This window comes from Prionailurus bengalensis, chromosome E3, assembly GCF_016509475.1.
Source record: "Prionailurus bengalensis isolate Pbe53 chromosome E3, Fcat_Pben_1.1_paternal_pri, whole genome shotgun sequence".
NCBI lineage: Eukaryota > Metazoa > Chordata > Mammalia > Carnivora > Felidae > Prionailurus > Prionailurus bengalensis.
The window spans coordinates 24757447-24783865 of record NC_057357.1 but is presented as its reverse complement, the minus strand read 5'-3'; the positions used below and the strand labels follow the sequence as shown (position 1 = coordinate 24783865).

Genomic DNA, 26419 nt, shown 5'->3' with positions numbered 1-26419 from the left:
GCTGGCGGGTCGGGGAAGCGCGTGGAGAGGACGCCGTGGGAGTCACAACGCGCAGAGCGCCCACGTGTCGAGGCGCGGGCGGCGCTCGCTGGGGAGCTGGACTCGCTGGGGAGCTGGACCGCGCGCCTTACGCCAGAGTCGCCCCACGTCGGGGGCTGCGAGTGGCCCCCGCAGCAGGCTTGCGGGCCCCCGAGTGGGGGGAACCTCTGCAAGTTCTCTGCTGCCGCCCACAGACCCTAGAGGGCGGCCAGTGAATCTCTCCCAACTTCCTGCCACGAGCTACTGGCCCGCTGAGGTGACCATGACACTTGAGGGAGAGGGGAGCCCGCGAGAGTTGGAGGGTGGTGGGGTGGTCCACCGGGGTCTAGACGCAGAGAGCCTGGGGGCAAGCGCACGGGCCCCGACGTAGGGCCCTCAGGGTCTGGGGGCCTCGGGCAGTGCTGGGTGGGGCCCCACACTCTAAGGGGTCCTGGGCGGAGGGTCCAGTGCGCGCAGGGGGCAGGGAGGCGCGTGCGGGCCAGGTGGCGGGGCTGCAGGGAGGAGGGGGCAGGCTGGGGGACTAGGTGCGTGCGCGCATGTGCGAGGAAGGGTCCGTGGCCGCTGACCTCCTCGCGGGGCCGGCAGGCAGCTGGGCGGTTGGCGAAGGCGTTGGGAGAAGGCGCCGCGCCCGGTGACCCGCGTCCCTCAGCGGCGGAGGCGCAGGTGTAGCAGTGGCGGTTTCGAGGCCCGAGCGGTGAGTGCGGGACCACCCCGCCCTGGTGGTGTCTTCTCCCCAGATTCCCCCGGGGAGGCGAAGGGTGGGCTTCCTGGACTTCCCCGGAGGTCCACCCCCTGGCCGCACTGTTGAGTGCAGAGCCGGAAAGGGCGAACCCCCCAACACCAAAAGCCCCAATACACTGGAACCCTCCACAACCCTTTCTGCCCCCTCCAAAGCCCGTTGTATGTAACATATATATTATAATATTCCCCGTACCTCGCTGTCTAATGTCGCTCGCCGCTCGCCGCCACACCCAGCGTTGACCCTCCATCCTGTAGTTTTGCATGTCCCTCACTGGACCTCACTCCCTTTTCCTCTCCAAGTGCCCCTGCTCTGGGGAATGCATCCCGGACTTCCCAGGGAGGAGAAAGTGCCAAAGCAAGCACATGACGTAGGAGACACTTCTCTGGACCCCAAGACACACAGAGAAGCTAATGGGAACACATTAAACAAACAGACTTTTATTTTGGTTGCCTTCAGTATTTGAAAGCCAGGGGTCTGGAGGCACGTGTTTTGGGTCGAGGGCTGGGGTGTCCAGAACTGACTTGCTGTGTGACTGTCCCAGTCAGCTGGGGCTGCTGTAATAGAATACCTACCGTGGGCTGGGCCACCCAAATGTATTTCTCACAGTTCTGGAGGCCGGGAAGTCTCAGCTCAGAGGTCCGTGAGATTCAGTGTGTGGTGAGAGCCTGATTTCTGGGAGCAGGGGAGCTCTCTGGGGCCCTGTCTTATAATATGGGCACTAATCCCATTCATCGGGGCTCCATCCTCATGGCCTCATCACGTGCCCAATGTCCCTCATCCTGATACCATCACATCCGGGTTTGGATTTCAACATACGAATCTGGGGAGGAGGGGAGGACCCAGACAGTCAGATTATAGCAATGACCCAAGGTAAACTTTGACTTCACAAGGCCTGGGTTTCCTTGTCTGAAAGAACCTGGATATTACGCGTACCCATCTCTCAGGGTGACTAGACTATTTCAACTGACAGAACACAGTAAGTGTTCAATAAATAGAGAAGGGGTATGGAAGTTAAGTGCTGCAGGAAGCTCACGTTGTCTTAGTTTTCTTCTGCCGAAGCAAAAATTGCACTGGACGAAGTAAAACAGGCAAGGAAGACTTTATGCGAGGCTACCGGAGCAGGGAAGAGAGGCCAGAACTCAGTCTGAGCTCAACTCTGCTGAAACAAAGGTTGGGAAGGTGTTTGTGGACTGAGGTGAGACAGTGGGAAAGTTGGAAAAGTTGGAGGGAAGGTTGACCAGGAGAACACCTTGAGTAACTTCCTGAGTTTGTCCACGTGGTTCTCTGATGAGGCCATCTGTGTTTGCTGATTGGTGCCTGTTGAAAGCTAGCTCCTCCCCTCGCACAGATACTGGGAATAGGGGTGTTATCTTCCTTGAGGATTACGTGTCAAAGGATGACTCCCAGGTCCTTCAGAAAGGCAGTTTGGGGGTGTAAAACAGGAAAGAGGCTTGTAAAAAAGGGTTATCTGTATTTTAAACAGAGAAAGGATGTGTAATTACAAGTTTTCTAAAGCACATGTTCAAAGAAAAGGGTGGTTAGGACCTAGAGCCAGAAGAGCCTTTCTAAAGGTTGGTCCAGCTCTGAGTAACAGGCAGGCCATCTTGGTCACCTCATTGTATGCAAAGTAAGCAGAAGAATAAAAGGAAGGAAACCTCTGGGTTTTTAATTAATTAATTAGATCTTTTTTTCTCCTTTGGTAACCGGATATTTGTACCTCTTTTTCTTTTTTTTTATATGAAATTTATTGTCAAATTGGTTTCCATACAACACCCAGTGCTGATCCCAAAAGGTGCCCTCCTCAATACCATCACCCCCCCACCCCCCACCCCACATCAACCCTCAGTTCTCAGTTTTTAAGAGTCTCTTATGCTTTGGCTCTCTCCAAACTAACCACTTTTTTTTCCTTCCCCTCCCCCATGGTCTTCTGTTCAGTTTCTCAAGATCCACATAAGAGTGAAAACATATGGTATCTGTCTTTCTCTGTATGGCGTATTTCACTTAGCATCACACTCTCCAGTTCCATCCACGTTGCTACAAAGGACCATAATTCATTCTTTCTCATTGCCACGTAGTACTCCATTGTGTATATAAACCACAATTTCTTTATCCATTCATCAGTTGATGGACATTTAGGCTCTTTCCATAATTTGGCTATTGTTGAGAGTGCTGCTATAAACATTGGGGTACAAGTGCCCCTATGCATCTGTACTCCTGTAACCCTGGGTAAATTCCTAGCAGTGCTACTGCTGGGTCATAGGGTAGGTCTATTTTTAATTTTTTGAGGAACCTACACACTGTTTTCCAGAGTGGCTGCACCAATTTGCATTGCCACCAACAGTGAAAGAGGGTTCCTGTTTCTCCACAACCTTGCCAGCATCTATACTCTCCTGATTTGTTCATTTTGGCCACTCTGACTGGCGTGAGGTGATATCTGAGTGTGGTTTTGATTTGTATTTCCCTGATGAGAGGCGATGTTGAGCATCTTTTCATGTGCCTGTTGGCCATCCGGATGTCTTCTTTAGAGAAGTGTCTATTCATGTTTTCTGCCCATTTCTTCACTGGATTATATGTTTTTTGGGTGTGGAGTTTGATGAGCTCTTTATAGATTTTGGATACTAGCCCTTTGTCGGATATGTCATTTGCAAATATCTTTTCCCATTCCGTTGGTTGCCTTTTAGTTTTGTTGTTTTTTTTGCTGTGCAGAAGCTTTTTATCTTCATGAGGTCCCAGTAGTTCATTTTTGCTTTTAATTCCCTTGACTTTGGGGATGTGTCAAGTAAGAAATTGCTACGGCTGAGGTCAGAGAGGTCTTTTCCTGCTTTCTCCTCTAGGGTTTTGATGGTTTCCTGTCTCACATTCAGGTCCTTTATCCATTTTGAGTTTATTTTTGTGAATGGTGTAAGAAAGTGGTCTAGTTTCACTCTTCTGCATGTTGCTGTCCAGTTCTCCCAGCACCGTTTGTTAAAGAGACTGTCTTTTTTCCATTGGATATTCTTTCCTGCTTTGTCAAAGATGAGTTGGCCATACGTTTGTGGGTCTAGTTCTGGGGTTTCTATTCTATTCCACTGGTCTATGTGTCTGTTTTTGTGCCCATACCATGCTGTCTTGATGATGACAGCTTTGTATTAGAGGCTAAAGTCTGGGGTTGTGATGCCTCCTGCTTTGGTCTTCTTCTTCAAAATTACTTTGGCTATTCGGGGCCTTTTGTGGTTCCGTATGAATTTTAGGATCGCTTGTTCTAGTTTCTAGAAGAATGCTGGTGCAATTTGGATTGGGATTGCTTTGAATGTGTAGATACCTTTGGGTAGTATTGACATTTTGACAATATTTATTCTTCCAATCCATGAGCATGGAATGTGTTTCCATTTCTTTATATCTTCTTCAATTTCCTTCCTAAGCTTTCTATAGTTTTCAGCATACAGATTTTGTACATTTTGTTTAGATTTATCCCTAGGTATTTTATGCTTCTTGGTGCAATTGTGAATGGGATCAGTTTCTTTATTTGTCTTTCTGTTGCTTCATTATTAGTGTATAAGAATGCAGCTGATTTCTATATATTGATTTTGTATCCCGCGACTTTGCTGAATTCATGTATCAGTTGTAGCTGACTTTCGGTGGAGTCTATCGGATTTTCCATGTATAATATCATGTCATCTGCAAAAAGTGAAAGCTTGACTTCATCTTTGCCAATTTTGATGCCTTTGATTTCCTTTTGTTGTCTGATTGCTGATGCTAGTATTTCCAACACTGTGTTACACAGCAGCGGTGAGAGTGGACATCCCTGTCGTGTTCCTGATCTCAGGGAAAAAGCTTTCAGTTTTTCCCCATTGAGGATGATATTAGCTGTAGGCTTTTCATAAATGGCTTTTATGATGTTTAAGTATGTTCCTTCTATCCCAACTTTCTCGAGGGTTTTTATTAAGAAAGGATGCTGAGCTTTGTCAAATGCCTTTTCTGCATCGATTGACAGGATCATATGGTTCTTATCTTTTCTTTTGTTAATGTGATGTATCATGTTGATTGAATTGCGAATGTTGAACCAGCCCTGCATCCCAGGAATGAATCCCACTTGATCATGGTGAATAATTCTTTTTATAAGCTGTTGAATTCGATTTGCTAGTATCTTATTGAGAATTTTTGCATCCATATTCATCAGGGATATTGGCCTGTAGTTCTCTTTTTTTACTGGGTCTCTGTCTGGTTTAGGAATCAAAGTAATACTGGCTTCATAGAATGAGTCTGGAAGTTTTCCTTCCCTTTCTGTTTTTTGGAATAGCTTGAGAAGGATTGGTATTATCTCTGCTTTCAACGTCTGGTAGAACTCCCCTGGGAAGCTATCTGTTCCTGGGCTCTTACTTGTTGGGAGATTTTTGATAATTGATTCAATTTCTTCACTAGATATGGGTCTGTTCAAGCTTTCTGTTTCCTCCTGATGGAGTTTGGGAAGTGTGTGGGTGTTTAGGAATTTGTCTATTTCTTCCAGGTTGTCCAGTTTTTTGGAATATAATTTTTCCTAGTATTCCCTGATAATTGCTTGTATCTCTGAGGGATTGGTTGTACTAATTCCATTTTCATTCCTGATTTTATCTATTTGGGTCATCTCCCTTTGCTTTTTGAGAAGCCTGGCTAGAGGTTTATCAATTTTGTTTATTTTTTCAAAAAACCAACTCTTGGTTTCGTTGATCTGTTCTACAGTTTTTTTAGATTCTACATTGTTCATGTCTGCTCTGATCTTTATTATTTCTCTTCTTCTGCTGGGTTTAGGCTGCCTTTGCTGCTCTGCTTCTATTTCCTTTAGATGTGCTGTTAGATTTTGTATTTGGGATTTTTCTTGTTTCTTGAGATAGGCCTGGATTGCAATGTACTTTCCTCTCAGGACTGCCTTTGCTGCATCCCAAAGCATTTGGATTGTTGTATTTTCATTTTCATTTGTTTCCATATATTTTTTAATTTCTTCTCTAATTGCCTGGTTGACCATTGGTTCTTTAGTAGGGTGTTCTTTAACCTCCATGCTTTTGGAGGTTTTCCAGACTTTTTCCTGTGGGTGACTTCAAGTTTCACAGCATTGTGGTCCTAAAGTATGCATGGTATGATCTGAATTCTTGTATACTTATGAAGGGCTGTTTTGTCACCCAGTATGTGATCTATCTTGGAGAATGTCCATGTACACTCGAGAAGAAAGTATATTCTGTTGCTTTGGGATGCAGAGTTCTAACTATATCTGTCAAGTCCATCTGGTCCAATGTATCATTCAGGGCCCTTGTTTCTTTATGGACCGTGTGTCTAGATGATCTATCCATTGTTGTAAGTGAGGTATTAAATTCGCCACAATTACCACATTCTTATCAATAAGTTTGCTTATGTTTGTGATTAATTGCTTTGTATATTTGGGGGCTCCCGTATTCGGCACATAGACTTTTATAATTGTTAGCTCTTCCTGATGGATAGACCCTGTAATTATTATATAATGCCCTTCTTCATCTCTTGTTACAGCCTTTAATTTAAAGTCTAGTTTGTCTGACATAAGTATGGCTACTCCAGCTTTCTTTTGACTTCCAGTAGCATGGTAAATAGTTCTCCATCCCCTCATTTTCAATATGAAGGTGTCCTCGGGTCTAAAATGAGTCTCTTGTAGACAGCAAATAGATGGGTCTTGTTCTTTTATCCATTTACCCTATGTTATCCATTTACACTTGTTCTTTTATCATTTACCCTATGTCTTTTGGTTGGAGCATTTAGTCCATTTACATTCAGTGTTATTACTGAAAGATACGGGTTTAGAGTCATCGTGATGTCTGTAGGTTTCATGCTTGTAGTGATGTCTCTGGTACCTTGTCTCACAGGATCCCCCTTAGGATCTCTCGTAGGGCTGGTATAGTGGTGACGAATTCCTTCAGTTTTTGTTTGTTTGGGAAGACCTTTATCTCTCCTTCTATTCTAAATGACAGATTTGCGGGATAGAGGATTTTTGGCTGCATATTTTTTCTGTTCATCACATTGAGGATCTCCTGCCATTCCCTTCTGGGCTGCCAAGTTTCAGTAGATAAATCTTATTGGTCTCCCTTTATATGTCAGAGCATGTTTATCCCTAGCTGCTTTAGGAATGTTCTCTTTATCCTTGTATTTTGCCAGTTTCACTATGATATGTCCTGAGGAAGATCAATTCAAGTTACGTCTGAAGGGAGTTCTCTGTGCCTCTTGGATTTCAATGCCTTTTTCCTTCCCCAGATCAGGGAAGTTCTCAGCTATGATTTCTTCAAGTACACTTTCATCCCCTTTCTTTCTCTCTTCCTCCCCTGGAATCCCAATTATGCATATGTTGTTGCATTCGATTGCATCACTTAGTTTTCTAATTCTCCCCTCATACTCCTGGAAATTTTAATCTCTCTTTTTCTCAGCTTCCTCTCTTTCCATAATTCTATCTTCTAATTCACCTATTTTCTCCTCTGCCTCTTCAATCCGAGCTGTGGTCGTCTCCATTTTATTTTGCAACTCATTAATAGCATTTTTTAGCTCTCCTGACTGTTTCTTAGTCCCTTAGTCTCTGTAGTAATAGATTCTCTGGTGTCCTCTACACTTTTTTCAAGCCCAGCGATTAATTTTATGACTATTATTTTAAATTCATTTTCTCTAACATTGCTTAAGTCGTTTTTGATCAGTTTGTTAGCTGTTGCTACTTCCTGGAGTTTCTTTTGAGGAGAATTCTTCCATTTCGTCATTTTGGATAGTCCCTGGAGTGGCGTGGAACTGCAGGACTCTTCCTCTGTGCTGTCTGGAGTAACTTGCATTGGTGGGTGGGGCCACAGTCAGACCTGATGTCTGCCCCCAGCCCACCGCTGGGGCCACAGTCAGACTGGTGTGTACCTTATCTTACCCTCTCCCAGGGGCAGGACTCACTGTGGAGTGGTATGGCCCCTGTCTGGGCTACTTCCATACTGCCAGCCTTCTGGTGCTGCTTCGATGGGATCTGGCGTATTAGCTGGGATGGATCCTGAAGGTGCACAGGGGCGGGAGGAGCAGACTCAGCTTGTTTTGCCTTTGGTGGTCAGCTTCAGGAGGGGCCCTGCGGCACTGGGAGGGAGGCGGCCCCGTCGGAGGGATGGATCTGCAGAAGCACAGCATTGGTTGTTTGCTTGGTGCCAGCAAGTTCTTTGACGGGAACTAGTTCCCTTAGGGATTTTGGCTGGGGAGTGGGCAAGGGAGATGGCGCTGGTAAGAGCCTTTGTTCCCCGCCAAGCTGAGCTCTGTCCTCCGAGGCTCAACAGCTTTCCCTCCCTTTGTCCTCTAGCCCTCCCGCTCTCAGAGCAGAGCTGTTGACTTATAATATTCCAGATGTTAAGTCCCGTTGGCTGTCAGAACACACTCCGTCCGGCCCCTCTGCTTTTTCAAGCCAGACTGAGGGGCTCTGCCTTGCTGGGCAGGCTGCCCCTCCACCGCCCCGGCTCCCTCCCACCAGTGCATGTAGTGCGCATCACCTCTCCGCCCTTCCTACCCTCTTCTGTGGGCCTCTCGTCTATGCTTGGCTCTGGAGAGTCCATTCTGCCAGTCTTCTGGCAGTTTTCTGGGTTATTTAGGCAGATGTGGGTGGAATCTAAGTGGTCAGCAGGAGGCGGTGAGTCCATCGTCCTCCTACCCTGCCATCTTCCTCCGGAAACCGTACCTCTTATTCATTAATTAGATCTTTATAGCAGCTTTATTCTTTTTAAAAAATTTATTTCAAGTTAGCATAAAGTATACTATTGTTTTCAGGAGTAGAACCTAGTGATTTATCACTTACATATGACACCTACTGTTCGTCCGAGTGCCCTCCTTAATGCCCATCACCCATTTGGCCCATTGCCCCACCAACCTCCCATCTAGCAGCCCTAAGTTTGTCCTATTTAAGAGTCTCTTATGGTTTGCCTTCCTTTCTTTTATTTTATTTTTCCTCCCCTTCCTGATGTTTACATGTTTTGTTTCTTAAATTCCACATATGAGTGATATCATATAATTTTTCTCTGACTGACTTAATTTGCTTAGCAAAGTAGGTCCATCCACGTTGTTGAAAATGGCAAGATTTCATTCTTTTTAATTGCCAACTAATATTCCATACTGTGTGTGTGTATACACATGCCACATTTTCTTTATCCATTCATCAGTTAATGGACATTTGGGCTCTTTCCATAATTTAGCTATTGTTGATAGCATTGCTATAAACATTGGGGTGCCTGTGCCCTTCAAATCAGAATTTTTGTATCTTTTGGTAAATACCTACTACTGCAATTGTTGGGTCATTGGGTAGTTCTTTTTTAATTTTTTGAGGAACCTCCATGCTGTTTTCCAGAGTGCTGCACAGTTTGCATTCCCACCAACAGTGTAAGAGGGTTCCCCTTTCTCCACATCCTGGCCAACATCTGTTATTTTCCCAAGTTGTTAAATTTAGCCATTCTAACAAGTATAAGGTGGTATCTCATTTGTATTTCTCCAATGATGAGTGATGTTGAGCGTCTTTTCATGTGTCTGTTAGCCATCTGGATATCTTTGGAAAAGTGTTTATTCATGCCTTCTGCCCATTTCTTCACTGAATTTTTTTTTTTTGGATGTTGAGTTTGATGTTTATAGATTTTTGATATTTTATCCAGTATATCTTCTTTTGCAAATATCTGCTCTCATTTTGAAGGTTGTCTTTTAGTTTCATTGATTTTTTTTCCTTCACTGTGCAGCTTTTTATCTTGATGAGGTCCCAACAGTTCAATTTTATTTTTATTTCCCTTGCCTCCAGAGACCTGTCAAGTAAGAAGTTGCTGTGGCTGGTCAAAGAGGTTGCTGCCTCTTTTCTCTTATAGGATTTTGGTGGTTTCCTGTCTCACATTTAGGTCTTTCATCTATTTTGAATTTATTTTTCTGTATGGTGTAAGAAAGTGGTCCAGTTTCATTCTTCTGCATGTTGTTGTCTAGTTCTCTGGCACCATTTGCTAAAGAGACTGTCTTTTGTCCATCGGATGCTTTATCCTGCTTTGTCAAAGATTAGTTGGTCATACATTTGTGGGCCCATTTCTGGGTTCTGTATTCTATTCCATTGGTCTGTGTGTCTATTTTTGTGCCAATACCATATTGCCTTGATGATTACAGCCTTGTAAACAGGCTAACATCCAGAATTATGATGCCTTCAGTTTTTTCAACATTACTTTGGCTATCCAGGGTCTTTTGTGGTTCCATACAAATTTTAACATTGTTTGTTCTAGCTTAAATGTCTTTTTGAGTGTATTTCCCACTTTAAAAATTTGGGTTGTTATATTTTTATTATTGGCTTATAGCAATGCTTATATATGTCTTTTGTCAGTTAAATATGTTAGAAATATTTTCCCCTTTTATGGCTTTCTTTCCTATTTTCATGATGGTATTCTTTGAGGAGCAAAAATTTTAGATTTTGTTGAAGATCTTTTTTATGGCTTGTAGTTTTTTTCATTTACTTTAAGAAATCTCTGTATCCACAAGGCCACAAAGATATTCTTCTATATGTTTTCTACTAGTTTTATAGGTTAGCTTTATGCTTAGGTCTAGGACCACTGCTTCCTCCATCCTTTGAGATCCTAATCTAATGCCCTTTTGTGGAATTTCTAAACCTTCTATGTTTTTTGCCTTGAAAATAGTAAGCATACTTATTTTAAATTTTGCTCCTGATAATTCCACCCCAGATGTCAGGAGTGCCAGATGTTATATTCAGAAAAATTGTTTGGAGAAATAGCTGAGTCTCCAGGATAATATTAGTTTTCTTCAGAGAGGATTTATTTATTTTTTTTTGTTCTAGGTACCACAGGCATTTGCAATATAGGATACCTTCATCTGGTATCAAGGATTAAAATTATTTGAAATTGTGCAGTCCCTGCACAGGCCCTGGCCAGTTTCTTTCACATTCATCTTTATTTATAAGGTGAGGTCCTAAAATAATGTCTCCCCTTCCTGGCCCTGAATTGTAGCTCTCTCTCTGGTAGCTCCAAGAATTTAAGTCAAGTGTTCAAGATCACACAGATAGTGGTAGAGCTGAGAACCAACCTAGATAGTCTGATTTCAGATCCTGGGTTATTAATAACCTATTAATAAAATAACAAATAAAAACCTTTGTTATGTTTCCCATTATACACCTAAGTGACTTAATATGTCACGTAATAGATGTTCAGCAAATATTCATTAAATATAAAAATGAATCTTCTCCTATTAGCAGTGTTGTTAATGGAAGTACTTTCAGTCTTGCTACTTGTTGAGTGGCATTTTGGGCTTATAGCTATGATGTGATTTTCACATACCATTTTGTCTTTTTGCTGATGGTGATTATTTATTATCTCTTGTATTGTTTCTTAGTAATCATTGGGAAAGGTACTGGACAAATTTACCTGGAAGCTTGCATCAATAACATACTGATCTTTGTTTTGTGCTTGAAGTTTTATACATATTAGAAACCTGGTAGATACTGAGTAGGGATTTAGGGATAAACAGCTTCTCTAATATTTCAAGTGCTTATTGTTTCTTATTGTCCTCCTTTGAGTTTGATTAAAACATTAAACAATTAAAATCTAAGTAAAAATCTTTACTCCCTCCTTAGAATTGAAGAATGGATTTCTCATGGGTTTACCAATTTATGGCTCTTCTGTGGAAGAATTTTATTTTAAAGGTAAGTTGAGCTATCTATAGGAGTTTTGCAACAGCTAAGAGACCACAGTGTGAAAATTCTTACAGCCTGATCACATTTCAATTTATACTGTTAAATTTTTCGCAGTCCTACAGCTGGGGGTATCTCTTCCAAATGTGAAGAGTCCTCACAGAGTGAAATAATAGCAGAATGACATGGAGAATGGAGAAAACAGATAGTCCAGGAAACTATTGCTACTATAGAGTTCTTCTTTGCCATCTATATATCTTCTTTTAAGAAGTGTCTTTTAATAAAAAAGAATTAGGCATTTGCAGAGGTAATGGACTTACAGGACATTAACATAATCTTTTTTTTTTTTCCATCTCCTAGAGGCGGCGATTGGTGGCGTTATTTGTAGAATTCACCTTGACGTTACTGTTTGCTGGTACGCTTCTGTTAACACGCAAGATTTTGACTATAAAGAAATATGGGCCTTTCAATTACTCTCTTCAACCTATTGATAAGTTACCTGCATTTCTTGGAATGCCCATGTTTTTTCCTGGTCCATGGGAATTGGCTTTCGTGCCTTCCAAAAGTGTTGTGGTGAAGAGCATTGTTGACTACGTGAAGAGGGATTTACACTATAATTTCACAGGTTAGAAATTAAAGTTTTTTGAAAAAATGTATTATTAAACTGGGTTTCAGTAAAGACATATGTAATCTTTTAGCCAGGCATTGTTCTCCCAGCTAAAGCATTATAGGATATATCCTCATAACCAGAGAGTACCCTCCTAGATATAATATTACAGACTTTGTTAAACTTGAGAGTTAAATTCATAAAAAAATACTTTCTCCTAGAGCCCAAAAAATAGTAATATTTAAAAATTAGATGATCAATTTATATTATTTTGGATTATTATCCAATTCTTTGATACTAAGTCGTCCTGGTTTCTGGTTGTGCTTCTTAAGCCTGGTAAGTATAACCCTGGAGGTATATGATGTGCACCAAAGGTACACACAGGCACAGCATAAGCATGAGCCCTCATTCTGGATGCGTGCTCTGTGGTCAGTTATTTCAAACATTGTTCATATAAAAATGTGCAAGTCATATATAGATGCTTTAGAGAAGACTTAAACTACATAGAATTATCTTAAAAGCCCCACAGTAAGCTTATACCACCTTCTCAACTCAATTTCTCTCCTTTTCCCCCAGAAAGAAACACTGTCAAAAGTTTGGTGAGCATACCTCTAGTGCCCCTTCCTTTTACATACATACATTTATTCACTAGTATATTTTTTCAGCCTGTTTTTTGACTCTCAAGGGATTTGAGGGAACTTGAGACCAGATGCCATCTCAAAACATATCTTATTTAAAACATCAGTGAAGCAGAAGAATGCAAAATCCCCAATAAGCTTTGAAGTATATAATACAAATATCCCAATAAACGTAGTCTCTTAGAAGCTACTTTGGGTTACCCAGAATATTGCCTGATTTCCATTCTGATTTCATCTTTGATGCATGGGATTCTTAGAAATGTATTACTTTACTTAAAAACATTTGAATTTGTTGTTCTCTTTCTCGTTTTTTTTTTTCCATTTCTATTTTAATTTCCTTGAATCAGAATATATTTGATTTCAGTTCTTTGAAATTTTGAGAATTGTTTATGCCCACTTTATGGTGTATTTTGAAAAATGAACCATGTACATTTGTAAAGACCATGTGTTTTGCGGGTTTTGCTTGTAGTGTTTTGTAAATGCTACCCAGGCGAAGTTGTCAAGTTAGTTAATCATAATGCTTTTCAAATATGTATTCTTACTGGTTTTTGTCCGCTTATTCTGTCAGTTATTGACAGAGGTATTACATTTCCAGCTTGGTGTTGTTAGTATGAAATAGGTGTTTTATATATAAATATATAGACATAAAACATCTACTTTAACATTATATACAATGTTCAAATTTCTTTATGCTTATATGTTTTGAAACTATTAGCTCATGTGATCTCTCTGTTGAATTGTTTCTAAAAATATTTCTCTGTTCTGGAATTTCCGCTTGTCCTGTTTTTAATAGGTTTCAGGTAACCAGAGAAGTGTTCTCTTTTTTTTTAACTATATTAACCATAGTTACTTTTAAAGTCCTTAACTGGAGGGGCGCCTGGGTGGCGCAGTCGGTTAAGCGTCCGACTTCAGCCAGGTCACGATCTCACGGTCCGTGAGTTCAAGCCCCGCGTCACGATCTCACGGTCCGTGAGTTCAAGCCCCGCGTCACGATCTCACGGTCCGTGAGTTCAAGCCCCACGTCAGGCTCTGGGCTGATGGCTCAGAGGCTGGAGCCTGTTTCCGATTCTGTGTCTCCCTCTCTCTCTCTGCCCCTCCCCCGTTCATGCTCTGTCTCTCTCTGTCCCAAAAATAAATAAACGTTGAAAAAAAATTTTTTTAAGTCCTTAACTGGAAAATTGTGGTATCTAGATTACTTGTATATATTTTTTTGTCTTTAAGTCATTGAGTTCTGTTTTATAGCATATTTTGTATATTTTTATAAAATGACAGGTGTTGTGGATAAAAAACATCAGAGGCTCCTGAGGGTTAACTTTTCTTCTGGTTGGTGTTAGAGTACTGACAGAGTAACTTGATTCCATCAAAGTCTGGTTTTAGGCTTCATAAGGGCGGCTCTGTTTCAGTTTTGTCTTTACTCTTGCAGCATATCCTGTGTTCTAGGGCATGGCTCTTCTAGGGTGTCAGCTGGAAGCCTGGAGTATTTATGAAGGCTCCTCGACCTTTGTGGGGCTTGAACGCTAATATCCTCTATTTCATCAGCACTGTGTACCTGATGAAATCCCTGCTCAGCATTTTAGCCTGCCACCTGCTGTTATCTCCTTGGTCTCAAAGAGTCTTAGCCTATACATTCTCAGTTCAGGAGTTGGCTGCTGACTTCAGAGGAATTTACAAGCTGATTTTCACTTCTATGCTCTTCTCCTCTCTTTGCAAGTTTACCTCTCAAGTTCCAGCCATTTTGGCAGCCTGAGCTCTCATCTCTTTTCTTCAGCTCAGTAAGTCTACAGTTTTCTGCAAATGCATTCAGGGAAAGTACCAGGGTGAATATGGCACTCACCCTATGCATTTCCCTTTTTCAAGGTTTGTATAAGTCCATAATTATTCATTGCAGCATTATTTACATTCAACCAAGGTATAGAAGCAACCATAGTGTCCATCAGCAGATCAGTGCATAAGGAAAACGTGATTGTTCCATCACAAAAAAAGAAGGAGATCCTGTCTTGTAACAATATGTATTATGTTTGGAGAACATTATGCTAAGTGAAAAAAGCCAGACACAGAAAGACAAATACTTTATAATCTCACTTATATGTGTTATCTAAAAATACTGAGCTCACAGAAACAGAGAGTAGAGTCATGGTTTCTGGAGTGGGGGTGGGTGGGGAAAATGGGGAGATTTTGGTCAGGGTGTATGAACTTTCAGTTATAAAGATGAATAAGTCCTGAAAATCTAATGTACATGGTGACTATAGTCAATAACACTATATAGTGTACATAAAATTTATTCCGGCAGTAGATCTTGCAGTGTTCTTCTCATAAAAGAGGATGGTGACTACAAAAGGTGATAGATGAGTTAATTAACCTGATTTTGGTAATCAATTCACAGTCTATGCATATATTAAAACATAATGTTATACCTTAAAATCACATTACACAACCTACATATATACAATTTTATTTTGTCAGTAACACCTAAATCACTCTGGGCAGAAAATTTTTTAAATAAAGTAAGTGGTAACTGTGTCGTGGTGGAGATATTAATTAGCTTGATTGTTACAGTCATTTCACAGTGTATACATATATCACATTATCATGTTTTACAGCTTAAATACACAACTTTTATGTGTCATGTACTTCAATAAAGCTGGGGAAAAAATAAAGCCACCCCAGATAATAAATGAAAATCAATAAATAATAAATAAATTTCCCTCCAGTTCTATTTTTGAGAAATCCACACAAACACATGTTTTAGCCTCATTAAGCACTCATAAATCTCTCACTTTCAGGGCACATGGGTGGCTCAGTAAGTTAACTCCTGAGGCTCAGGTCTTGATCTTGGGGTTTGTGATTTCAAGCCCAGTGTGGGGCTCTGTGCGGACAGCTCGGAGCCTGCAGCCTGCTTTGGATTCTGTGTCTGCCCCCCTCTCTCTCCCTCCCCTGCTCTCTCTCTCTCTCTCTAGCTCTCTCTCTCTAAAAAATAAAATAAACGTTTAAAAAAATCTCTCACTATCTCCCTTTATCTCTCTCAGTCTTTTCACATACCCCTGCTTGAGCAGGTAACACCTTCCTTGAAGCCCAGATAAATTATTGAAAACAGACTGACAAACTGGTAGATCCCTCCTTAGTCCCTTACCACGTTGGCCAGGCAGTTACAAAGAATTGTGGTTATTCCCACAACATTCCATGGTTAAGGCAGATGGAAGATTCCCTGGGACGTAAAGAGTGCACAGGTGAGATGATGACAGTGGTTAAGTTCAGATGCAGAAGCAGAGGCTACATGCCCCAAAGTGTACCTGACTACCTGTTTGTATGCACTTCACCTTGTCCACAGTGTACTTTCAGGATAATATTCTGAAATTTCCAGCTGTGTTCCTATGTTTTATTTTGTTTTGTTTAATTTGGTGGACTTTGTTTTTCCAGCTTTGATCATTTAAACTCTCTGAGGATTTTGTTTTGTCCTGCTCCTGGTCACCTCGCGTGGGTGCAAACCTGATTCCAGTCCCTGACATCCTGCTTCCAGCTTTGGAATTTATATTCCAGCTGTGCCCACCTTGAGAAAAGTATGCACACTTGGCATTTCCAAACTACCAAAAATAATGATTATCACACATAATCACCTCCAATATTAAAATTGTGAGGTTGTTTCATTCTTCAACTTCTAAGTAGTTTTTATTCAGATATTAGAGATTCTCATCGTACACGACTTTGAATAGATTTCATGGATCAATTTTGTTATTTCCTTCTAAAATGAAAATTTCAAAACACTTTGGAAGTATCCCTCTTCCTTGCTTTATTTCAGTATGTATTTATTATAATGATTCATTATACTTTATTTTTTTAATTATACTTTAAACTTGTGGTCAAACTTTTAAAACTCCTAAAGATTTTCATGCACTCCTAATATCCATTAGTTTGTTGTGCCGATGTTTGAACACTGTTTTAAATTTACTTTAAAAAATATATATTTACTTATTTTTGAGAGACAGCACAAGTATGGGAGGGAGAGAGAAAGAGGGAGACACAGAACCTGAAGTAGGCCCCAGGCTCTGAGCTGTCAGCACAGAGCCCGATGCGGGGCTTGAACTCACAAACCATGAGATCATGACCTAAGCCAAGGTTGGACTCTTAACCGACTGAGCCACCAAGGTACCCCTGAGCAACAGTGTTTTAAAATTTATATGTTGATAATCTTTCATCCGTGTACAGCATTTTTCCATCTTATAGATAGAAAAGGCACTCAGATACATTTGCCTGTATGTGGGCAACTCACACATTAGATTTATTTTTCTTTCTACAGTTCAAGGCTTTTCTTCAGAACGAGATTTTGAAGAGTATGTTAAACAAGAGAATAACTCTAAAAAAGTGTTGGTTGCTATTATTTTTGACCATGAATTCCAAAATAGTGATGATCCCCTACCACTTAAGGTAAGAAGGTTTTATGTAGAAACTTCATAAGTGTGCTTCCAGTTTCTGAGGTTTAATGAAGTAGAGGCATAATTATTTCATTTATTAAGTGGGGGGACTGCAACTTACCCAAGATCATACTGCTTGTACATAGTTGAGCAGGGATTTAAATCCAAATCTAACTAATTTCTGCGTATGTGCATTTATTTAGCCAGAGATTTATGTTGGTGGGGAAAGAATTAAATTTACCATGTACTAGATTTTCTCCTTATAAATCAGAATCATAGGAGACATTGACCACCAAGGATATTACCTTTCCCACTGTATCTGATACAGCTCTTTCCCAGCTCTGTACATGATGGTGAAGTGAATGCAGATTTCCGAGCTCAAAAGACCTGAGGTGTTAAAAGCAGCTGCATCTTCACCAGCATGGAACACAGCATGAAAATTGTTCCTCTTTCTTTTGTTTGACTCTCATAGTTTTTCACCAGAATCTAAATCTAGAAAACAGTGCCAAGGTTTAGCCAAGTGGAATCAGAATTAGGACATAGGCAGACTCTGAGGAAGATTCTGATAACAACCTCCAAGAAGGAGAGACAAGGACTGTGCTTTGAACTTGGTGTCCTTGGTGTTGAAGGAAATAATCAAAATATAGTATAGATGTACGCATGGAGCTATAATTCTGCATTTAAGATAACTGCTGGTTCTCAATGGAAGGAAAAAGTAAGGAAAACCACTGGGTTGTAAGTAGAGTTGGAGGTACGTTTTCATTCTTTTCCCTCACTCTTTCACTCCTTTCATGTATGTAAAATTCCCTCAAGTTACTAATTTGGTATGAGCTGGTGCTGATGCAGGCTCATCAGTGTATATACAGACTGGTTAGAGTGTTTTTGGTACAGTTTCAAACTTCACCTGTTTTTCCTTGGACAATCTCCCCACTGTCCCTGCCACTTGGCTCACTCTCTTACCTTTAACATTGCTACTGTGACTTGCTGTACAGTCTCTCCTAACCACACCCACCTCTGTCCTCCTCCATACTCCCATAAATGCTCCTTACATGTTACTATCATTGAATTTGCTGTAAAGTAAATATATGTGTCATCTCAACTAGAATTTGAGCTCCTTGAGGAATAGGTTCTATGTCTTAGTCCTTGAACCTGCAGTAAGTGTCTGAAGCTCTCGGCTTGATAACTGAGTATATTAATATTTACCTAGATTGATGACATCGGCCTGCTCCTCCTGATGTTACTGATTTCTCTGGTCTGACCCTTGACTCTAGGCAACTGCTGGACCATTTTCTGTCTTGTAAAGCTACTTAGACCCAGCATGCTCTACCTTGAGGTTTATTTAGTTCTCTAGAATTAGTATTATCTTTTCATTTAATAATGAAATTATGCAGTATTCCACATTTATATTTTATCACATTTCTCCTCTGTCCTCATGTGGGATTCTTTCTTATGTTACAATCACTTTTAGGGGAGGAAGGGATTTTCCTCTCAAAACACTTGGCTGATGTAATGGGAAGAGAAATTAGCAGCATCTTTTGGTGTGTTTCATTTCAGTATGCATGCCAGCTGTCTATTTTGGGAAAAAGACATTGGCACTGGTGTGCAAGTTGCCACCGTGTTTGTTTACCGCAAACCCACAATAGCCATATGACAAGTCTGCTCCACTGCCTAACGTTCGGAATCCACTTAGTGCTCAACAGTCTGCCTCAGAATCACACACATGCGATTTTTCTTTAACTTCCTTTTGTTTCTCATTCTTCCTTAATTGTCTTTTGTTTACAGGTATCATTTCTTTTTGTTCCCTGTAGGTAAAATATTATCTGCGTTTTAGTAGTTTTCAGAGGAACAAGTATATGGGTTTTGTCCGAACAGAAGGCTGGGAAACAGGTGTTCTCTTTCCAACTTTTCCTTCTTTGGGACCCAGAAGTGAACGTAGTTCCCATGGGGGGAGTCCTGGTAAGCAGAACTTTAATCATACTTATTTTTATATCCTAGTCATATAAGTCATATAAGTAAGGCATCACATGTTTACACCTGTATTTCTTTAACCTTGTGATGAAAATTGTTAATTTTTAACTTACTGTGCTGGTGATTTCTTCTTTTTTTTTTTAATTTAAATTCAAATTAGTTAACATACAGTGTAGTCTTGGTTTCAGGAGTAGAATCTTGTGATTCCTCTCTTACATATGGCACCCAGTGGTCATTCCTAAAGGTGCCCTCCTTAATGCCCATCACCCATTTAACCCATCCCCCCCATCTACTTCCCTCCAGCAACCCAGTTTGTTCTCTGCGTTTAAGAGTCTTTTATAGTTAGCCTCCCTCTCTGTTTTTATCTTTTTTCCCTTCCCTTCCCCCATGTTCATCTGTTGTGTTTCTTAAATTCTACTGGTGATTTCTTTATTTAAAATTTTCAGTGTCCAAAAACCTATATAAAACTTCTATATATTGGAACAATGTATTTTTATCTTTTCCTGGTCATTGTATATCCTCATTTTTTCATGTAGGTTCACTTGTGAAATTTGGATTTTAATTACTTTAACATACATGTTCCTGGGTACTGACACGGTCTGATCCATTATAACTGTATGCTACTCTGTTGGGTTGATAAACAGTTTCTAATATAGTTCTATTAATTTAAAATATACAAACTACCGTTAAAACATCTTTAAGTGGGGCTTTGTTTTTATTAACAATAATGCACATTTACCTTGAGGAAATTATCCAACAAGAAAAACAAGCTATAACCAATTCACCATAATTCATAAAAATTTGAAATAACCTGCATCTTAAATATGGTAAATGAATAACAAAAGTATAAAATTTAATTTTACTGAACATTGTACAGTCATTAAAAATAGCCATCATTAAATCTTCTGAAAAAGCAGAGTTCAGAACTGTATTTTGAAATGATAACTGTGTAAACTGCATATTTATCAGCACAAAGCTGGGACAAATTTCCAAATATGAAAACTTTTACTCTGTTAGGTGGTGGGATTGTTTTGCATGTTATTATTTTCTTTATTTCTTTATTTTCTTTATTATTTTGTTATTATTTTCTTTAATAAATATTTTAAACTTTTTCCCATCATAAAATTTAACAAGGAATCTTATGTCTTTTCCACCATACATATTGCATGCATTATGAACTTCGCCTGGGGTATGATTTTATAAGGGTTAGTTGGATAATGCTAAGGGTTGCCAGGGGTATGTAAATGCACTGCAGAAGGGAGGCCACACAAGCTGATACAGCCCTTCTGGGGAGCGGTCTGGCAGTGGCAGCTGTATTAGCTCACTTAGGCTGCTGTAACAAAATACATACCACATATTGGGCAGCTTATAAACAACAGAAATTTCTTGCTCACAGTTCTGGAGGCTGTGAAGTTCAAGATGAAGGCTCCAGCATGGTCATGTTCTGGTGAGGGGCCCCCTTCCTAAGTTTCTCACTTGTGCTTTCTCACTATGTCCTCAATTGGTGGAAAGGACTAAGGAGATCTCTGGAGCCTCTTTTATAAGGCACTAATCCCACTTATGAGGGCTGCACTGTCATGATTAAAACACATCTCACAGATCCCACCTTCTAATACCATTACCCTTAGGGGTTAGGATTTCTACATATGGATTTGGGGAGACGTGAACATTCACACCATAGTAGTAGCCAAATTAATAATATGTTCCTGGGTAGAAACCCTAAGAAACTCTTTTTAATGATCCATAGAGAGTTCCTGGCACTGCTGGTTGTAGTGGCAAGGAATAGGAGGCAATCTGTAAGTTAAGTTGAGGCCCAGGTTCAGCCCAACTCAGCTGAACTCTTGGAATTTAAATGGTCAGCTCCTTCCTCTAGCTGCATGAGAAAGGAAGGAGCTAGCATCTTTAAGAAAACAGAACAAACGATTATACACTTTAGTGTCCACTCTTCCTTTAATCACAATTTCTGGCATGAGATCCAAAATTATAGGACATGCAAAGAAGCAGGAAAATGTTACCTAAAATTAAAAGAAAAAAAGAGTCATTATAAATAAGTGAACTGAGAAGCTAGATATTGGAATTAGTAGCCAAGGAATTTAAAATAATTTTATGAGTACTTTGATGTCATGTTGATAGCAAATATTCCCTGATACAATTTGATGAAGAGGCCACTTTACTTCTGTGGTATCTTTCTCTAAAACTTTTAATTCTAGTCTATTAGTAAAAAAACATCATGCAAACCCAAATTGTAGATAATTCTCCAAAATACATGCCCAGTATTCTTGAAAACTCTCAAGGTTTTAAAAAACAAGAAAGGATGATAAAGTTTCATAGATCAAAGGAGACTATGGAGACATGGCACCTAAATACAATGTAGTATCTTGGATGGGGGTTCTGCAACAGAAAAAAAATGACATTGGTGAGAAACTCATGAATCCAAAGTTTGTATAAATTAGAAATTGTATTGTGCCATTGTCAATTTCTTAGTTATGACAGATTTACCATGATAGTATAAGATACGACATTTGGGAATCTGGGTGCAGTGTGTAAGCAATATTTCTCAATCTTTTTTTCATCATTGCCCTTCTAGAGAATCATTTTGGATATTTTCTCCCTAAGTGTTCTCATGAAATTTTAATACTACAGGTACACTACAGATCTGCTCTATGTGCTATGGTCTAATTGAAGTTGTATAACCCTCTGTTGAGAATGCATGGTATATGGGACTGTCTCTATTATTTTTGCAACTTTTCTGTAAGACTACATTTTTTCTCCAAATATAGAGGTATATTTTAAAAACTCTCCAAACCAAAGTAGCAATACAAGTGAAGTTTCTGGCCGCCACCCCCCCCCCCCCCCCCCCCCCCTGCCGGTTGTGGCTCTGTTAAGCATCTAACTCTTGATTTTGGCTCAGGTCATGATCTCATGGTGGTGAGATCCATCCCTGCTTTGAGCCCCACTTTGGGCTCCATGCTGGGCATGGAGCCTGCTTTGAGATTCTTTCTCTCTCCCTCTGCCCCTCCCCTGCTTGTGCACTCATGTGCATGCATGCTGTCTCTCCCTCTTTCTCAAACAAAGCAAAACAAAACAAAAACAGTGAAGTTTCTGAATCTGATCAAGTACATGTGTGAGAAATTTGTTATCTTCCTAGTGAAATATTGAACATTTCTCCCCTAGTAATCAGGAATAAAGTAAAGTTGTTTGCTCTCATCAGTTCTATTCAGCATATTACTGGATGTCCTAGCTTGTATCAGAAAAAGGAAATGAAATAAAAGGTATAGATTTGGGAAAGGAAAGAGTGAAATTACCTTTGTTTGAAGTTGACAGAATCACGTGTGCAGGAAATTCTGAAGATATCCACAAAAAGTATTACATAAAATGTATTAATTTAGCAAATACCCAAGATAGAAAGCCAGTCTACAAAAATAAATTATAAATCTACACCAAAAATAACAAAACATTTCTGAGAGATAATTTAAACACCTAAACAAATGATATCTAAATCTCATTGGTTGGATGACTCAAAATTGTTAGAATGTAGATCCTCCCTAAATTGATCTATGATAGCAATATAGTGACAGTCAAAATCCCAGCAGTCTTTTTTGAAAAAATTGGCAAGCTATCCTAAAATTTATAAGGAAATGCAAAGGGTCTAGCTTAGTAAAAAAAACTTGGAAAGGAATGCCAGTGTTAAAGAACATTTAAGACTTAGTACAAATGTACATAAGACAAAACTGTATAGGTTTAAGGATGAAGAAATACATTAATAAAAAGAATGAGGTATCTGGAAATAGACATTTGATTTTCCACAAAGATGCCAATATAATTCACTGGGGAAATGAAATCTTTTGAACAAATTGTGATGGAATAACATTGCATTTATATGGAAAGAATGAATCTTGATCACTAACTCATATCTACACAAAATTAGTTAATTAACGAGATAATCATAAACCTAAATGCAAAAGCTAAAATCATAAATCTTCCACAACAAAATTTATGAGAATATCTTCATGAATTTGGGGCTAGCAATGATTCATTAAGACAGAAAAAGTATTACCATAAAAGGGGAAAAAATGGATAAATTGACTTCATTAAAATTAAATACTTCTGCTTATGTGAAAGACACTATTAAAAATAGTAAGGCGGGGCACCTGGGTGGCTCAGTTGGTTGGGCGTCCGACTTCAGCTCAGGTCATGTTCTCACGGTTAGTGGATCTAACCCCGTGTGGGGCTCTGTGCTGACAGCTCAGAGCCTGCAGCCTGCTTCTGATTCTGTGTCTCCCTCTCTCTGGCCCTCCCCCGCTCACACTCTGTCTCACTCTCTCTCTCAAAACTAAATAAACATTAGAAAAAAAATAGTAAGGCAAGGGGTGCCTGGGTGGCTCAATTGGTTAAGCGTCCAACTCTTCATTTTGGCTCAGGTCATGATCTCACAGTTTGTGAGTTCAGCCCCGCATTGGGCTCTGCACTGGCTGCACAGAGCCTGCTTCAGATTCTCTGTCTCCCCCTTTCTGCCCTTCCCCTGCTCTCTCTCTCTCCCTCTCTCTCTCTCAAAAAAAAAAAAATGAACATTAAAAAAATATATAGTAAGGAAAGATCCAGAGGGGAGAAAATGTTACACATAATCACATTCAAAATCTATAAAGAATTTGTATAGATTAATAGAAAAATCAGTTTCAGATGTCACAGCAATGCCAAATTTTAATAAGTTTTTTAAGTGTTTGCTTATTTTCATACTAAAGTTATATGACGGCAAGAAGCTTTTGCATACTACCACAGATCTAAAGACCACACTGAGTATTACTGCCTTAGTGGATATCAGCTCACAGTATGAACTTCACTTAATTTTTCAAATGTCAAGAGTACTGAATTAAAATCTATACCTATACAGTAATTCTCATTCAGTTGATTGAAATTCCAGAAAGCAGTTCTGTAATTTCATACAATATTTACTTTCTGGGAAGCTGGGAATTAGGATCCTTTTATTATTTTTTAATTTTTTTTTTTTTTTGGAGAGAGTGTGTGAGCATATGAGTGAGCAAGAAGGGTAGAGGCAGAGAGAGATGGGGAGAGAGAGAGAGAGAGAGAGAGAATATCCAAGTAGGCTCTACACTGTCAGCGTCGAGCTCAACATGGGGCTTGAACCCACAAACGTGAGATCATGACCTGAGCCGAAATCAAGAGTTGAATGCTTAACCCATCGAACCGCCCAGGTGCCTCAGGATCCTTTTAAAAAGAATCTTAAACAAATGAATAAGCAAAAAGCAAAATCAGACCTATAAATACAGAGAACAAACTGATGGTTGCCAGAGGAGGGAGGGATAGGAAAAAATGGGTGAAGGGGAATGGGAGATACAGGCTTCCATTTGAGGAGTAAATAGGTCGTGAGAATAAAGGCACAATATAGGGGCGCCTGGGTGGCGCAGTCGGTTGAGCGTCCGAATTCAGCCAGGTCATGATCTCGCGGTCCGTGAGTTCGAGTCCCGCGTCGGGCTCTGTGCTGACAGCTCAGAGCCTGGAGCCTGTTTCAGATTCTGTGTCTCCCTCTCTCTGACCCTCCCCCGTTCATCTCTGTCTCTCTCTGTCTCAAAAATAAATAAACGTTAAAAAAAAAATTAAAAAAAAAAAGGCACAATATAAGGAGTATAGTGAATTGTAGTGTAATAGCATTTTATGGTGACAGATGGTATCTGCACTTGTAAGCATAGCATAACGTATAAACTTGTCAAATCACTATGCTGTAGACCTGAAACCAATGTAACATTGTGTGTCAACCATATTCGTATTTTTTAAATAATAAGAAGTATTTATTATCTGTTTGTGTGGGGAAACCATAATAGCTGCTCTGGGAAATTTAAGACTATAACAAGGGCCTCTTTACAATAATTAACTTTGTTGTTTGTCTTTGACATACTTCAGTTACCTTTTTCTTTGTTCAGCTCAGCTGTTACTTGTTCTGTTGTACTTAGCAATCCTTGTTTTCTCACTTAGGGTACATCACTGAAGGGTTCCTGGCTATGCAGCATGCCGTGGATATTGCCATCATGAAATACTATAATCACAAGGCTACACAAAAGCTATTCCGAGAAGTCACTGTATTTGTTCAGAGATTTCCATATCCAGCATATTCTCATGATTACTTCTATACCTTTTTTGGTATTTTCATCCCTTTAGTAATCTTATTTATCTTCTCTATGAATCATCTTACCCTCATTCAGGCTATTGTGTGGGAAAAGGAAAACCGATTGAAGGTAACTTTCCTTTTCTTGTGGTAGATAGAATTTCTGTAGAAAAAGTTGGGTTTGTAGCATAAATTTTTATGGAGGGTTGGATTATTTCTGACCACTCAGCACTGGTGGATGGTTATGTTTTGGTAGCAGCCAAAAGTGAACACTTACTTCTCTTCGCAGTTTTCTAGAATTTTTTTTTATTGGAATTATTGGATTGATCTTTAGTTTTAGTTTCAGAAGATAATTACAGATAGAATTTAAATGCCAAATGCTCTAAATCTCTCTGGAATAAGGTGAGTTACAAAGAAATAATCAACTGGGCTGTGGAATTGTCTTGATGAATTCGGATACAATTAAATGTCAAGATTCTATGATTGTGTGATTAGTTTTTCCATTTTCTGATATCTGAATTTTTTTTCTAAATGACCTCTCATAGTTCCCTTCAGAATTTCTGTTTCTTGGTCAGAGAGCATGTTGTGTTATGGCCACATGCTTTGCAGTTCAAACTCTAGTCATTTAGCCAGTAATGTGTATAATATATATAATGTAAATATATAAAATACATAATATAAAATAATTTTATATAATATATATAAATGTATAATATAAATATAGAGGGTGAGATGACTTATATAACTTATATGTATACACACACACACACACATACACATATACATACACATATGGTTGATTTATTGCCTAATTTGTTTCAGGAACTGATAAATCATAGATTTAAATCCTATCTCTGTTGTTTATTAACTGTGACATGTCATATAACTTTTCTAGCCTTTTTTCTCAGATATAAATTGATTAAAACTAATTTGCAGGACTGTCATGATATACAACTAGATATTGTGTGAAAAATTATCGCTATCTAGTCACCTGGACCAGCTGTTGTGAGGCATAAAGGAGGAAATGCATGTTGAGTGTTTGATAGATTGCCAGGCGCATAGTTGAATACTCAGTAGCTGTTAGATGTGACTGTTCACATCGGCCATCTCCATGTCACTTATCTCCTTGTGTAATCTTGAATCATATCATTTTCTATCTTTCCTTTCTTAGTGGCCACAAGACTTCATGTATCAGGCTCATGTTGTTTCTCCCCATCCAGCTCTTCTCACTCAGGGCTCTTGTCACACATCTC

The 26419-nt window shown here is 39.7% G+C and overlaps 1 protein-coding gene and 1 long non-coding RNA gene across 3 annotated transcripts in view; both read left to right on the top strand.

The window, feature by feature from the left end:
- Window positions 1-603: 603 nt before the first annotated feature.
- LOC122471579 overlaps window positions 604-26419 on the top strand; it is a 115367-nt gene continuing 89551 nt past the window's right edge. The window contains exon 1 of the long non-coding RNA XR_006294211.1: window positions 604-733. This is a non-coding gene — a long non-coding RNA (uncharacterized LOC122471579). The remainder of the gene's footprint in view (window positions 734-26419) is intronic.
- Window positions 10579-26419, top strand: part of LOC122471578 (phospholipid-transporting ATPase ABCA3-like) — a 49064-nt gene continuing 33223 nt past the window's right edge. For both annotated transcript variants that reach the window (XM_043560327.1, XM_043560326.1), the window contains exons 1-6: window positions 10579-10697; window positions 11367-11435; window positions 11784-12048; window positions 16963-17090; window positions 18886-19033; window positions 25037-25296. In XM_043560327.1, coding sequence (XP_043416262.1) covers window positions 11376-11435; window positions 11784-12048; window positions 16963-17090; window positions 18886-19033; window positions 25037-25296 — 861 coding nt within the window. In that variant the 5' untranslated portion in view covers window positions 10579-10697; window positions 11367-11375. The remainder of the gene's footprint in view (window positions 10698-11366; window positions 11436-11783; window positions 12049-16962; window positions 17091-18885; window positions 19034-25036; window positions 25297-26419) is intronic.